Here is a 16,015-nt window from a genome sequence, read left to right as displayed (position 1 = left end):
TGTAATAGCTACTTTGAAGACCTTGCCTGGAAAACCCAACAATTGGGCTACGTTTTCATTGGCTTCTTTTTCTTCTGGAGTATGGGTCTCACTTTTCAATTTCATGGCACATCTAGTAACTTTTGGTTGAAAACTGGACATGTCTAATAAAATTTAACAATTTTGCATTCCATTTCTGAGGGTTGTTGGTTCGTTTTTTAGTAACCTGCCTGGAATTAAACTGTGGAATCTGTTTCCCTACAGTGGACAGCCACTGATGTCTTTGCTCAGTTTTTTATTTCTTTTTTTTTTTTAACCTGGCATCCTAGGAGTCACCCCTGAGTCTGCATGGTTTAGTGATCAGTGATTTGGACAGAGGTGGTGTCCAAAGACCTAGAATTTGTAAGGCTCTGTTTATTGGTCTGTGTGTAGGGTGGGGAATGAACACAAAGTTGCAGACAATTCTCAGGTGTTTCTTCACTTTAATTTCACGTGGGGCTCTTTCAGGTCTTCCCAGCACACAGACTCCCGGCCAACCGGGAATGTGTGAGGTGTATCTCTGCCCTTCCCTTTTCCTCCTTCTCATTCCTGGATCGCCCCATTGCATATTCCACTGGTTTACTCCTCACCCCAACTGGGAACAAAACATCAGGCTAACAAAGCTGCAGATATTATCCCTTTATTTCCACATTATTCCACCACTTTTCACTGTCTATTGTCTGTTGGGATTTTTTTCTCTCTCTTGGTTTCTGTTTATTTGGTATTATCTCCTGGGAATTTTTTTTTAATTGAAAGCCAGGCATTGTGTATGAAAAATTAAATAACTGTATGTTCCAGATGGTGCTGTCTTCTTCCATAAAGGCTTTACTTTGGGCAAGCAGTTAGATAGGGGCAGATCACCCTAATCTAATACTGGGAATCGAACTGACTCAAAGCTGGGCTTCAGTCTTTTTGGAGGCTGGTCTATTTCCACTTTATCCATCTTCCAAGGGTCTAGCTCTTTGAAGTCCCAAATAAAAGACTGGGACATTCACCAGGGCACCTCCTCCTTGATGGGCACTGGACTCCAATGTTTCCCCCCAGCTCCGTGGACAGTCTGAAGCTCTGCCCAGCATATTAGCCACTTACCTGCTGATTTCTGTTGCCCATGATTTGGCAAGTGTTTCAAGGGTAAAAACAGCATCAAATGTTGGACTCACTCTCTCTACTGTCCTTTTCTCTGGCTCTTTACTCCTCAAGTTCTTGCTGCCTTTATGACTCTCAACAGATGGGCACACACACACACACACACACACACACAATGGGGAAATGCATGATTTAATGTCTGCAGAGGAAAAAAATCAGGCCCAGAAGATTCCATGATGTTTTCAGGGAAAGATGTAGGGATCCATCTCTTCGAAAACAAGCTCTTCTGAGCCCCTTTAAAACCTTTTAGATTTAGAGTCAGCAGATAGAGTCTCTCAACCCAGCCCCGCCTCTCTAAAGAAAAATTTTAACTTTCATTGCTATAAAATTATACTAATAATGACATCTGTCTCTCTGGATTATTTTTTTCTCTTTTTTTCTTTTTTAAATGCCCTTGTTGTTTATCCATTCCATATATAATAGCTTGCATCTGCTAACCCCAACCTCCCAGTCCATCCCTCCCCCACCCCCGCCCCCTTGGCAACCACAAGTCTGTACTCTATGTCCATGAGTCTGTTTCTGTTTCATAGATAGGTTCATTTGTGTCATATTCTAGATTCCACATATAAGTGATATCATATGGTATTTGTCTTTCTCTTTCTGACTTACTTCACTTAGTATGATAATCTCTAGTTGTATCCATGTTGCTGCAAATGACATTATTTTGCTCTTCTTTCTGCAGTTCTTTTAAGTGGTAGTTTAGGTGGTTTATTTGAGATTTTTCTTGTTTGTTGAGGAAGGCCTGTACTGCTATGAACTTCCCTCTAAGAACTGCTTTTGCTGTATCCCATAGATTTTGTAAGATTGTGTCTCTGGATTGATAATGAAACAACTCCTTTCATCAAAATTAACAGATTTCAATATACACTTTGTGCAGGAACTGGGTTAGATCTTCTGCTTATATTATTTAATTTTTTAAAATTTATAAATTATAGAGTACAAGCATATCCATGATCATAAAAATCTTTTTTTTTTAAATTTTTAATAGAAAACTGCTATGTTCAACAGAGACCAAAGGCTTTCTTTGAGGAGCAATTTTTTATTTCTCAGGCATGAAGCCTGGAGGACCAGGAGATGTGCTGAGTGGGACATTTCTCAAAGGCCAGGGGAGAGTCGCTCTAGCACCTGTGTTCCTCTAAGGTGCTGGCAAAGCCCAATGAGGAGCTGTAGCAGCAGCAACCAGCATGATAATCTAGAGATGGATCCCAGGCTCCCATCGGGGATGCCCAGAGCTAAGGGATATTGCTGATCACCAGAGATGTTTTCTTCCCATTTCACCTTGATGACCTCTTTTCAATAGTGTCTAGATCAGGGGGATGGGATGAATTAGGAGATTGGGAATGACAAATGTACTCTATTGATACTATGTATAAAATAGATAACTAATGAGAACCTACTGTGTAGCTCAGGGAACTCTACTCAGTGCTCTGTGGTGACCTAAATGGGAAGGAAATCCAAAAAAGAGGGAATATATGTATACATATAGCTGATTCACTTTGCTGTACAGTAGAAACTAACACAACATCGTAAAGCAACTATACTCCAATAAAAATTAATTATAAACAAAAATAGTGTCTAGATCAGACATTGGTTCACAAACAACAGCCCATGGGCCAAATCCAGCCTTCTGCCGCTTTCTGTATGACCTGTGAGCTAAGAATGATTTTTACATTTTTAGATCGATTTTTTTTTTCATGTGGACATCAAGTTATTACAGCATCATTCGTTGAAAAGACGGTTTTTTCTCCATTGTGCTGCCTTTGCACTCTTGTCAAAGAGCAGTTGACTCTATTTGTGTGGGTCTGTGTCTGGGCCCTCGCTCTTGTTCCATGGGTCTGTTTGTCTATTCTTCTGCCAGTATCATCCTGTAGCTTTATAGTAACTTTTGAATTTGGGCAGTGTCAGTCCTCCGACTTTGTTCTTCTCCTTTGATATTCTGTTAGCTATTATGGGTCTTTTGCCTCTCCATATACACTTTAAAATCAGTTTGTTGATATCCAAAAAGGTTTTTACATTTTTAAATGGTTGAGAAAAATAAAAAGAAAGGTATTTAATGGCACATGAAAATTATATGAAATTCAAATGTCTCTATAATTTGTCTACATGTTATCTATGGTGGCTTTCACAGTACAACAGCAGGGCTGAGTATTTGTGACAGAGACTGTATAGTCTGAAAAATCTAACATATTAACTATGTTGAAGAAGTTTGCTGAGCCCTGGTCTAAATCTTAGGCTGTGACTTACACTTAGTCTGGTTCTGAGCACGGCCCATGGGACCGGACTGCCCATTTCCAAGTCCTTCCATCACCAAGTGTTCACTGTGTCACCTTTAAAATGTCACTTACCCTTTCTGGGCCTGTTTCTTAACTGTAAAGTGGGGATGATAGCATTTATCTCATAGAGTTGTTGTGAGGAATAAATGAATTATTTCACGTAAGTGCTTAGAACAGTGCCTGGCACCTAGAAGCTGCATATAAGTGTTGACTACCATATACATTTTTATCCTGGCTTAAAAACAATGTTACCAAAATGGTCTCAAATCTCTGCCCTGTGAATTCACCTACCCCACTACCCCCAGAGTGATGACCATCTTAAAACACACCCTAACAGTCATCTCTTCAAAGACTGGTCATGGCTTCCTGTTGCCTGTGGAGCAGCCTGGCATTCACAGCTCCACAGCCCAGCTGCCATCTGTCTGTGCAGCCTCATCTACGCTGCCCTGCCCTGCTCTGCCCTCCCCTCCAGCTATGAACCCTTTGCTCCAGCCCTTCCAAGCACTCCGTGTTTGTCCACACCTCAACACCTTCCCATCATGCGGTTCTTTCTGCACAGAAGCATTTCTTCTGGGCATTTCAAAAGGGTCACTGAGATCTGGCAGCAGGATACAACCAACATTCCTGTTACGAGCTCCAAAGTGGAAATCAGTGCCTGATCTCACCATGAGCATGAAATGGAAATATACTCTTGTTCCTCATGAAACTCCAGATAAATTCTTTTCAGGGTCAAAAAGTAAAGCTGCAAAAGAAGGGTGGGGTAAAGAAATCAAGCTCTCTCCCCCAAGTCAGGCCTCCCTTCAGCCTTGTCTGATGCTGTCTGGGGGTTCTTGCATGATATGCTCTTACAAGGAGTGTGCGCTCTGGGCAGAGAACTGGGTGGGGAGAAGCCAGAGGGAGCGAGGGAGCCAGACCTCTGATTACATATCAGTATCATAAATGTTTCTTGAAGGTGTTGGAGTAAGCATCAAGATTATGTAACAGTGTGAAAGAAAGCTCATGATACAACATTAGAGGGAGCTTGTAGGATACAATATTGCATCCACATTGATTACAACTGAATAAGAAGTGTGACTGATCAGGAGCCTGATGGTGGACAGGAGGGTGTGAGCATATGAAAGCACTCTTGGGCTAGAGGGATAGTGGCACCGTGGGTGATTGTCTTGTTTCCTTTATTTAGAAATGAGTGCTGTTATTGTACACTACACTATTATTTCTGTAGCTAAAAGTTTGATGGTAGGTTTGATGGGAAAACTCATTAGCTTATAAAATGAGTCTCTCATTGTACATATATTATATTTTTAAAAAGTAAAAAGAAAATGTTTTAAAAGACTGGCCCAAAGTAAGCTGGGATAAGGACAGTGTCTTAGCAGCTCTCCACCTGCCTTTTCTTCCTCTTTGCCTCACCGTCAGTAAGCCCACTGGAGACAGCCCCTGTCCAGCTACTGTGTATAGTTATGGCTAAGCTCCTAAGCTCACATCACCTTCAGACTGTTCCCGGATGTCCTCTGCCTTCCCTCATTTGTCCTGGATCCCCAAACAACAGAAGCTATTTGTCCAAAATTACTCTCCTGGAGAGTTCTGCCCTTTGCTAAGGAACCAGTAAAGGCATCTGTGGTGATGTGCCCATGAATGATACAGGGTTATTGCTGACCCCTCCCAGGTAGCACTTTTGCTTTTCATCCTGGGGATTCTGATTAATAGGCTGCATTAATGGAAGCACAGTGTCCCAAACAATGGAGGTGATAGTTGGAGGAATGGAACCTGGACTTTCCTAACACAAGGGATGTTACTGAGCAGGGCACGTAGGTTGGGCAGGGAGGAAGGGCACGAAAGCTGCAAATCTGGGTGGGAGTTAATTTCCAGCTAAATAACCTGAACTGTTTTTGCTTTCTTTTAGGAACTACCCAGGCCCGTACCTCCCCTGGAGAGAACACACTGGAAGAGCAGCTATGGCCAGAGGTCAGTGCTTTGTCCTCACGGGAGGGGGAATGAGTTCCCTTCTAGAGGGTGAATCTAAGTCTTGATGCAAGTTGGCAGGTTCCCTCCCTGAGGCCTTGAGGGAACGGGCTAGATGAGTGGCTTCTCCAGGGATAGCCGGGCTGCCTGGCAGAGCATAACTGTATCCCCTGGAATTTGGGGCTCATCATCCCTGCAGAGTGAGCAGGTGGTTCCCAGAAGTGTCTGGAAAGATTATAGATGGGCTGGTTATCTCTGTGAACCTTGAAGCAGATGCTGTGAGTTATCTGAAGGCATCTGGGTGAGATCTTCCCAGAACATCTACAAGATAAGTGTTGAGAGAAAATGCTTTATCTCTTACCGAAATTGGTAATTCACGAGAAATTAACTTGTGTCTCCTTGTGACAGAGAGATGTGGTCAAGCAACTCATTTCTTGCACATTTTTCCCCCTTTGGAGTATTTCTCCTTCCACTCTCAATTCTGGGGAGAAAACATATAATCTCCCTTCCCAAAGCCCTCCATGTGATTCACAGAAGCAGAGGCTGCTCTGGATTTTCACGGGCATCTGAGGAGGCCAAGTGGTCTTGAGGACCCCAGCACTGGTCACCGAGTCCCTCCTGTGCTCTCAGCAGCCCCTCTGGGCTTAGGACACATTCCGTTCCAGTGGGAATGTGAGAGTCTCCCAGTTTCCACTTTATCCAGTTACCAGCATCAAATAGCATAATGCCTCATATACCTACTTTTGTGTAAATAATCAAATTTAAAGACAGAAAGCAGATAATACAAAAAAAATAGGATAGAATAGATTTTAAAATTTTTCAGTCTAGATATACTGAGTCTCTTCTTAAGGATTTCCTTTTTATTGTAAAATATACATAAAATTTACCATTTTTGAGTATACAGTTCAGTGGCATTACGTATATTCACATTGTTGTGCACCTGTCACCACTATCCATCTCCAGAACTTTCTCGCTATTCCAAGAATTATTCTTATTCTTTTTTCTCCCTCCCTCTCCACCCCACTGTTCTGGGGTATCCTTAAGTGCCATCTGCTAAAATCATCATCAATAGGCACGTGTCCCCTTTTACTAGGTGAACTGGGTAAGGGGTTAGAAGAACATGTCTGGAAAATTGTTGCTTCTGGATTTTGAGCCTAGTACAACAAGTGCATGGTCATTTCTACACCAAGTTTTCAGGACCTGTAATATTTCCATACAAGGCAGTTGATGTTTCTGATGTTCGGTTTCAGTGGCAGAGCCTGAAGAGTTTTCCATTCTCATGCAACTCAAAGAAGTCAGGATCTGATGTGCCTTCTAACTCAGGTATGTGCCGCTGAGCCACGAGCCAGGAAGGCCAGCGTCTTCTCTCTGGTGTGGCCAGCAGAGGCTCCAACACTGCTCCTCTTGCACTTTTTGGCTGTTCAAGCCTTCCCTCTTCCCCATCCTTAGTCCTTCCTCTTTTGGCCCCCTCAGTCATTCCTGTGGAGGGACACAGCCCAACACACCATGCAGAGATAAAACCGACATGACCCCATAGTGGTTTGCCTGGGTGAGGGCACCCTCTGGGAGCTCACCTCCAGGTGGGTCGACCGTGTCACAGGAGCTGTGGCTTGGAGCTTGGTCACTCACGTGCCTTCCCCAGTCCTGTAATATAGCCACAGTGGCAGCTCTAGACATATTATTCCTATAATGGGCTACATTGATCTAATACCTGGATGCTATGAACGTTGCTCTTGAGCTGGTCCTCTTCTCCAGCTTTATCCTATTATGTGGCTGCATTATAAACTGCGTTTAATGGATTTGTTTATGTTTGCATTGTACTGACTTACCGCGGTTTCCAGTTAAGCGTGCTCTTCTTACTATTCTGTCATGTAAGGAACGTGGGTAGAAAAAGAAATTGATGTACTTCTTAGGAAGTGGCTTCTTTAGGAGGCTTACCTTGAATGCCCCCATAACATGACCAAGGAATATATCAGTGGTTTCTAAAGAAACCTAATTCTAAGGATGCTGGGGGCCCAGGTAGGTCATGGAGGCTTCCTGGTGTACCATTTGCATACAGCTTGCATCTGGTGTTTATGTGTGTTCACAGGCTTTGAGTCCTTCAAGCTAACATGAGCCCTTTTGAACCCAGATGGTTTTCATTTTAATTTGTTGCTATCTCACTCATTAATGGTGGCCCAGAAATGCAGAGCCAAGGGATAGAGGGAAGTAAGAGGCAGAAAGAGGGCCAGGTGAGAGGGAAATGAGGGCTGTGAGTGACCTTCCATGGGACACCTGTTTGGAGATACTGAGTCCAGTTAGCAGTGTGGCCTCCAGAGAGGAGTGAGCCTCTTTGGAGCAGGTTTCCAGGGCTCCCAGCAACTGCCTGATCTTCAGCTTCCCACTCCCATAGCCAACAGACACAGCCTCAGCAGCTGTCCTTGGGGTGGGGGACATGGGTCTGCTTCTCCCATTTGGCGCCCTTGGCCCGCATCGTGGGGAATATAGATCTGACCTTCTTACATGCGTTCTTGTCTTTGCAGTCCACTCTCTGAGCCCTTCTGATATTAAACTTGTGGCAGCCATTGGCAATGTGGAAACTGTGAGTTTGTCAAGGAGGTGGAGGTGGGAGGTATAGGGTTTGGGACTGGTGACCTTCTGAATGAGCGCCTAGTAACCAGGCAGAACGCTTCGTTTGGGGAGAGAAGAGCATTCTCTGAGTTGGAAAACATCCTAAACTCTAGGGTTCTGAGTTGATGTTGTTGTTGTCTTAAATGAAATGAATGCCTCCCTTTACATTAGGATGAAGAAACTTTTGGAGTTTCATTTAAAAAATCAAACCTAATGATAAATTAAGTCAAAGGTCACACAGAATTTTAAAAGTAATCTCTTAAACTTTCTCTTTATGAGATAAAGAACAAAACTGTCCTTACCTGCATGGTAAATGTTTAAAAATACACTCTTCTTTGCTAATAGATTGTAAGTGGTATTGTTCTATATGGTCAGGTAACAGAGAAAGAAAGCAATAAGAAGGGAAGGATGGAAAGAGAGAGGAGAGAGGAGGTGAGCAGAAAGAGAAGAGGGTTGGAGAGCAGAGCGGAATTGCCAGTGTGATTCCCCAGTCAGTCCTGGCTTCCCACAGTCCCACCTGCTCTGGTCTCAGCACTGCTGCCCCCCAAAGTCCTAGCAGCCCCCAGCCGAACAGACAACTAATCAGGTGTTCTCAGCTCTGCCCTGGCGCCCGGCTCTACCTCCTGCACCAGAACCAGGATGCCCCTGCCTCTCCCCTCCTGTGCCTTCCTCCTGCCTCTACCTACCACATGTCCTTCCCCATGTCCTCCCATGTCCCTGCTGCACTCTGTACCCCCTGCAGCCTCAGCCCCTGCCCCTGGGCCCAGCCGGCCTCCTCCCTGCAAGGCCCGTCCTGCTACCCCACGCACAGCGCCAGCTGTGTGTAAAGGATGGGACTTCACATTAGAAAACTGACCAGGGCCCAGTGAAATCTGCAGCCAGGGCTCCCGCCCTTGTGCTGTTCTACCTGTGATGGTGGTGTTAAAACTGCACATGTGACTGTGCGTGTGCATGTGTGTGTGTGTGTGTGTGTGTGTATGAGGGTGAAGGTGGAGGTTTCCCAGTAGGAGGGATGTGAAGGGGGGGATTGGAATAATGAGAAGAGAGGTTTCATGTCACGCAGAGCACACTGACTCCGCCGAGCCTGTGTGTCCCTGCATGCTGATTGCTACATCCTAGAGCCAGGAATGTGTGACACCAGCTGGAGGACTCAAATTCTCCTTCCTTGGGCAGGGAAATTCACTGCGGGGAAATCTCCACCCCAAGTCAGGTTTCTAAAGTTAAACCAATCAACAGTTTCCACTCTCTGGTCCCAGCTCTGAGAGAGTTCTTTCGCTCATGAATTATTCAGCCCCACATCTCCTGCTGTCACTCAGCTCACACTTTCTCCTGGGAGCCTGAGGCCCAGGGCGCTGGGAGACGGTTTCAGTCCATGACGGTCTCCTAGCCCCAGAATCATTATCATCACACTGATGGGCACCTCAACCTTCAGGGTAAGCCCTGAATACACAGTTCTTAGGAGGCTACCTTCCTCTGTCTGCCCTGAAAGTCAGCTGTCATGAGCTTAGCCTGGCTTATAAAAGACATCAGACCAGGGAAAAATAATGGAAGACAGTGAAATGAAAAAGACGGAAGTCTGTAAGGCTGATGCTTTTGCTTTGAGTTCCTGAGGCTTTCTGTCGCCAAGGCCGATCGCTTACTTGTGTCCATTACTAGCACTTGTTTGTCTCATTGCTCTGGACTTCCTTTTCCTCACAGAACGTTAAAGATCAGATTCATCAAAATTATTTTCAAGCTAACACTTGTGATACATGTTCAGTATAAGAAAAAAATCAAAGCACATGTAGATAGTATAAAATATGGAAGATCTCATTCACATCTCCTTTTCTCTTGCCTCAACACACACACACACATACTCTCCAACATATAGGGTGAGAGAGAGAGAGAGAGAGCAAGTGTGTGTGTGTGTGTATAACCTAAATAGGGTTATACTGCAATATACTAGCTGTGACTTTTTTTTTCCCTTAACTAAGAGTCACAGACATTTTCCACGTCAGAGAGGTTATAATCCACTATATCAAATTCCATGAAGCCAGGGCTTGTGTCTCACTTACTTGTGTGTCTCCAGTACAGGCAGCCAATGAAGAGTGTGGGGAGAAAATGGCGGCAGCAGGCAAAATGGTGGCATGGAAGTTTGCTGGGTTTGTCCGAGCCTTCCCTCTGTGACCTCTCCCTGAGCTCTCCCCAACTCTCTCCACCTTGTTCCTCTTGTTCTCTCCTTTCCTTCCCCTCACCACCCCCATCCAGCTTTCCCGAGGGAAACCTCTGCTGTCAATCAGGTCCCGTTTGCTTGGGCACAGCCTATCCCCCTTGCCTCGGCCCCGGAGGCTGGCCTCCCTCAGGACTTCTCCTGTCTGGCATCCTTATGCTCCCTGACTTGCATCTGTGTGCGATTTTCTGTTTAATGTGTTACCTTTCCCTGGAAATTTTCCTTTCAAGCTCCCTCTTATTGAGAAGTAGAGAGGACTCCATCCCAGTTAGAGGAAGGTCATGGTCAGCCTGCCCTCCCAAGAGGGCTCCAGAAGTGTGGCCCAGTTCTACAGACTGAATGGCTGTCATTGGAGCTGGGTTGTTAAGGGCAGGCAGGTCCTTTGAAGGGAAGCAACAGCAGGCTGGGTGTAGGTAGTGTGGGTACAGCATCACCTGTCAGCACCACAGACACTGTCTTCCAGGAGTTCTGAGGGAGAAAACTGGTGTCAGAACCTGTGAAAATAATACTACTGACAGCAGCTAATATGTCCTGGGCACTTGCTATGTCCTGGGCACAATTCCAAGCAATTCCAAGCATCCCTATGTACTGGGCACAATTCCAAGCATCCCTATGTACTGGGCACATCCCAAGCATCAAAAATTAGTATCGAGCAAGTATATATTGAGTACTTATGATGTGTCAGACACCGTTCTAGGTCCAAGGAATATAATCAAGGACAAAACAGACACAAATTCCTGCCCTCATGGCACTTACGTTCTAGGCAAGGGAGACAAACAATACACAAATACGTTTTAGATTATGGAAGATCACAATAAAACAATCTATTTTGTTTCTATGTGGGATGTTAATATTCTACAGAGATGCATTTAAGTCTAGGCTCTCCCACCCAGTTTTCTATTCTGAAGAAAATGTTTATACCTTTTATTGCTCTGAGTTTGAACCAACAAGCTTTGGAGAAAACCTAACCTTCTTTCTTCCCTCCCTGAAAAACAAACATGGGTGGGTTTGGCCTTTTTCTGGATCCACGGGTTCCCTTTTGTTGGTGGGAGGGGGTGTCTGGCAGGCAGCTGAGGTCTCCCCAGGACAGGATCTGCAGCCATCCCTGGCTGGGCTGCTCACACCTTGCATCTTTTCCAGCCTCCAGACTCAGGGACGGATGACCTGGAGAAGCAAGAATGGTAATTGTCCTGGAACCACAGAGCAACAGAGTTGAGAGGAGCCTCAGAGCTGATCCGCTCTCATCTCCCTGCTTCATTGGCAGGGAAACCTGAGGGCCAGGGAGGAGACACCTGCTCCAGGCTCACTTAGGATCAGGCGGCAGAGTGGGGACCAGAATGCAGCCTCCTGCCTCTGTGGCCAACACTCCCCGTGCCCGAGAATCCCCCGAATAAGGGGAATAAGGGAGGAAAAGTGGGAAAGGCCGAATGTGGGATTCTTGCTTCCTTCTTCCAGTCTCCTTGCTCTGCTCTGGAGGAAGCTAGCAGGGTTGGACCAGGGTCAGGCTCGTTCAACACGGGGTCTGCATCCTCTTCCAACTTTGGACCAGACTAACGGGGGCGGGGAGAAGGGTCCAGACCTGCTCACCCCCTTTTGGTGACTCCATTGCCATCTGAGGTGTGTCTCTGTCTCCAGGAAGGATAAACCAGAACCTGAGCAGCGCTTAGCCAATGCTTGTTATGAAAGAGACCACAGCAGTTGGGGGCAAGGGTTGGAAGGTGACAAATGCAGTCTGAGGCTTATATGCTGGCTTCTACTTGCAGGACTGAAGGCGAGGAACCACAGGCGTGCATGGGCGTTGTGACTGGTGAGTTCTGTGTTTTCATGGCCAGAATCCAGATTGTCCCTGTCCCTCCCGACACAGCAGCATTTCGGTTAGTGAAGAGGATGTACCCTATTGCCACCTCGGGGCAGAGCCTGAGGAAAGGGGCAGGCATTCTGAGAGGACAGATAGGGAGCCAGGGTATGAAAAGACACATTCCCTGAAAGGAGGGCATGAGAAACGTATCTGAGAGTCCCTGAGCAAAGAGCCTCAAGGAGACATTGGGTTAAGCTTCGGAGACATGGGAAAGGGGTCAGGGGGTGGCTGGACCAGAGTCCTGAGGCTCCTTCTCCCCCGGGACCCCAGGGCTGGACTTACAGCACTTCATCTGGGAACCTGTCCACCATTCACTGCCTCCACCCCCTAACCCCCCATCACACCAAGGAGAAGACCCAGCTCTAATTTTCAGTTTATTTCATTTTGTAGTAATTCCCTTACTTACAAAACAAATATCTCAGTTGGATTCAGGAAAATGAAATGAGAAGAATGAAAACCAACTGTAATCCTGTTATCTAGACATAATCATTGTTAACATTTTGGCCTTGTTATATAGGAATGTGCTTAGGAATATGCTATCTCTAACCTGGTTATTTTTCACTTAATATCAGAGGTCCCTTGCAAGTAGATTAAGTCATCCCGGCACCCCTGAGTCCCTTAATGCCGGCTGAATTAGCCTGGTGGATAGAGTCACCTATGCTTGGTGCTCACAAGTCGAGAGCAGGGACACCACTTTTCACTCCATAATTAGAGTGAGGAGACTTGGGCGAGAATGCAGACGCTCTACTGAGCTGACACCGAGCAGAGCGTGAGGACGAGTGAGGTAGCTGGTATCCTGTCAGTTCAGCCGGTGAATTGCACCAAGGGCCTGGAATTATGAGGCTCCCTGCAAGGCTAAGGATAAATAAGGAACTGGTCCTGCCTTCAGCCCTCACCATCCAGCAGGAGAGGCTGAGGCCCGGTATGCAGCCCTCCAGGATCTGATTGACAGGTGAGAGGATACTGATGGCCCAAGTGGTGGGAGGGTCCCCATCTGCTGCCTGCACAGTGTCAGCTCCCTTCAAAGGCGGCCCCTCTAAAGCCGCCTCCTGGATTCCGTTCCCACGAAGCCCCGGGACAAAAAGCAAGGGGGACTGGGGTGGGGCAGTGCAACCTCCCTGCCGTGACACTCTCCCCAGTCTGCCCTCTGCTCTCTGGGAAGCAAGACGAAGCCTAGCTGCTCCTGACAGCACTATTTTTAGCGGTCCTCTGGCTGTCAGCTCTGGGATGAGTTTTCTGCGTGTTCCCCGGAGATCTCCCGCCCTGCTGTCGCTCTCGGGAGGAGGGAGGGTGGCGGGAAGGGAGCCTGCCCGGGTCCCTGTCCCAGCACACTTTCCCGAACGAGTCAGTAGCACAGGACAGTGAAGAGCTTCAGTGTCCGAGAGCTCAGGCTCAGATCCCAGCCGCCTCAGGCAGCCCTGAGACCTCGGGGACCTAGCTTGGCTTCCCCCAGCCTCAGGTTTCCTTCACACACACCTAAGTGCTTAGCACTCGGCCTGGCCTAGCACCTGACGAATGCTCATTTTTTTCAGCTCCGTTTACTTCTAGGGGCCTGCTACGAGGTTGACCTCACAGCCCGAGGCAGCTCATGCTTCGGAACAGGGACAATGACCCTGGTACCTCACCCCAAAGGGGGTCCGTCTTTACAGGTGACCTCCGCATGCCGAGACCACAGCCTCAAACCAGCTCTCTCTTTAGTTCTTTCAGATGTCATCAGACACTTCAATCCATCTGTCCTGAGGCCTGTCTGCAGCCCTGGGAAGGGAGTGGTACCCCGTAATGGTGCTGAGTAAGCTCTTTTTCTGGCACTTTGCAGGGTTGTGCACTCCTGTTAGTCCTGGGTTTCTAGATGGGAGGATTTGGGGTGGTGGGCTGGAAGAGTCAGAGGCTTAAAACTAGAGATCTGTGTTAAAGCCGAAGCTTATCTCCTGCACTGATTTTAGTCTGCTTGATGGGCCTAACTTAAAAAAACAGGTTGGGATTCCCTGGTGGTGCAGTGGTTGAGAGTCCACCTGCCGATGCAGGGGACACAGGTTCGTGCCCCGGTCTGGAAAGATCCCACATGCCGCGGAGCGGCTGGGCCCGTGAGCCATGGCCGCTGAGCCTGCGCGTCCGGAGCCTGTGCTTCGCAACAGGAGAGGCCACAACAGTGAGAGGCCCGCGTACCGCAAAAAACAAACAAACAAACAAACAAAAAATCAGGTCAATGTCTGCCCTCCAGAACCCAGGAGTGGTGTAGTGCAGCCTCCCGCTCAGAGACTGGCATGTGGGCTGAGGCAAGGGGCAAGCTTCCGGCCCTCAGCGAAGTTGTATTTAACTGATTTTTCTCTCTGCTTCCCTCCCTCCGTGCAGAGACTTGTGGATTCAGGCAAAAGAGCTGGTGAGGAACATGAAAGAGAACCAGGTAAGAATCCATCCGACTCTGTTGGGGGCCATCTGTGTTTGCTGAGAGGCAATCAGGCAGCTGACGCCCTGGGGCCATCATGCCCTGAACTAGGCAACCAGTGTGGCCTGGGCCCTCTAAGACTGCCTTTCCCCTGGTGATTCTCTGGAGGCCGCTTCTCATGTTCACAATATGGTCCTGCCGAAAGTCAGCAGGGGGGCTAAATAACTTCTTGCTCAGCAAGGTGGCTGACAGCTTGGGTTCCAGAGGGAGACCAGTCTGAGTGTGAATCCTGAATTTCCACCTATTAGCTGTGTGATGTTGGGTAAGGCACTTAACCTCTCTGAGCCTCAGTTCTCCCACTTATGAAATGCGAGTAATAAAAGGACCTGTAGCACAGGGCTTAGGGTGGATTCAATGAGGTGTTGGATGTGCCTGGCACAGAGGCAGTGCTCAGTGCAAGGCTGCAGCTGTCATGGTCACTAAAGTGGCCACTGCTGTCGTTATTAATTACGATACCCATTTTAGTTCTTGGGTGGAGGCTTCCGTAACATACATGCTGGGGCCCTGGTCTCCACTCTTCTAGCACTTCAGACACTCTTTACTCAGAAACTCACATATGGGCTTGTAATTAGCCACCTCTAATCCTTTGTGCTCTCCTTATGAACAAGTATCAAGTCAAGGCAAGCCTTGCTACCAAGCTGGCTCTAACCAGGGTCTCAGCCTGGACCACTGGAACCAAGGGAAACCACTGTTAAGGCCAGTCACGCATTCATTAAAGAGTTCAGGCGTTCAAGCCAGGTCATTCCAGGTTATACAAGGACAGGGACAATTACAGGAGTGATGCCATAAAACGTTGGTTTCCTCCTCACAAGAGACTTCCTGAATTTCTGGAATGGTCGTAACATTCTGGAAAATGGCTGGGAGGGCTTGAATCCAATCCTGTAATTTTACAGATGAGGAAACTGAAGTCCCCAAAAGTCCTGTGACCCGTCCGAGTTCACTCAGCAAGTTAAGAGCTAAAATCTAAAAGTGCCTCATTCATAACCAATGCTCCTCAAGTACACCATGCTGCCTCTTAAAAAACAGAAGTTTATTTTTTGTTCCACATAACACATGTTCATTAGAGAAAGATCAGAAAACACAAACAGAAGAATATTAAAATCATCCTTAAACATGATACCCAGAGAGAATTACTGTTCCCAACTTGGTGTACATTCCCTTCCCCAGTTTTTCCAAGCACGTTTATCTGTATATATTTTATAAAATAGGGACGTTACTAGATGTAGAAGCTTTTTATAATCTGCTTTTCTCGGTATCATATTTCCCATGACAATACTTATGTTTTCCAGCATCATTTTAACAACTACATGGTGTTTTGTCTTATGAGCATTCCACAACTTACACAGCAATCCTCTGTTTTAGACATTTATATTGTTTCCAATTTTTGACTCTTATGAACAAGGCTTGGATCGAATGGTAAGCCCTTTAAAAAAAAAAAAAAGGTTTTGATAAGTTTTGCCAAACTGCCTTGTAGAGCAGTTTATACCACTTTAAAT

At 46.7% G+C, this 16,015-nt stretch overlaps 1 protein-coding gene across 2 annotated transcripts in view; it reads left to right on the top strand.

The window, feature by feature from the left end:
- PLB1 (phospholipase B1) overlaps nt 1-16,015 on the top strand; it is a gene marked incomplete at its 5' end in the record, with an annotated part of 124,874 nt that overhangs the window by 15,945 nt on the left and 92,914 nt on the right. Inside the window, 7 exons of one of the 2 annotated variants that reach the window (XM_079721284.1) lie at nt 5,338-5,399; nt 6,647-6,719; nt 7,919-7,968; nt 11,356-11,396; nt 11,979-12,022; nt 13,772-13,862; nt 14,426-14,477. In XM_079721284.1, coding sequence (XP_079577410.1) covers nt 5,338-5,399; nt 6,647-6,719; nt 7,919-7,968; nt 11,356-11,396; nt 11,979-12,022; nt 13,772-13,862; nt 14,426-14,477 — 413 coding nt within the window. Of the gene's footprint in view, nt 1-5,337; nt 5,400-6,646; nt 6,720-7,918; nt 7,978-11,355; nt 11,397-11,978; nt 12,023-13,771; nt 13,863-14,425; nt 14,478-16,015 lie in introns of both variants that reach the window. The other variant, XM_079721283.1, reaches the window with a different exon arrangement.

Source organism: Hyperoodon ampullatus (assembly GCF_949752795.1).
Source record: "Hyperoodon ampullatus genome assembly, chromosome: 15".
In the NCBI taxonomy this organism is placed as follows: Eukaryota; Metazoa; Chordata; class Mammalia; order Artiodactyla; family Ziphiidae; genus Hyperoodon; species Hyperoodon ampullatus.
The sequence above is the reverse complement of the archived record's forward strand: the minus strand, read 5'-3'. Positions and strand labels throughout refer to the sequence as shown.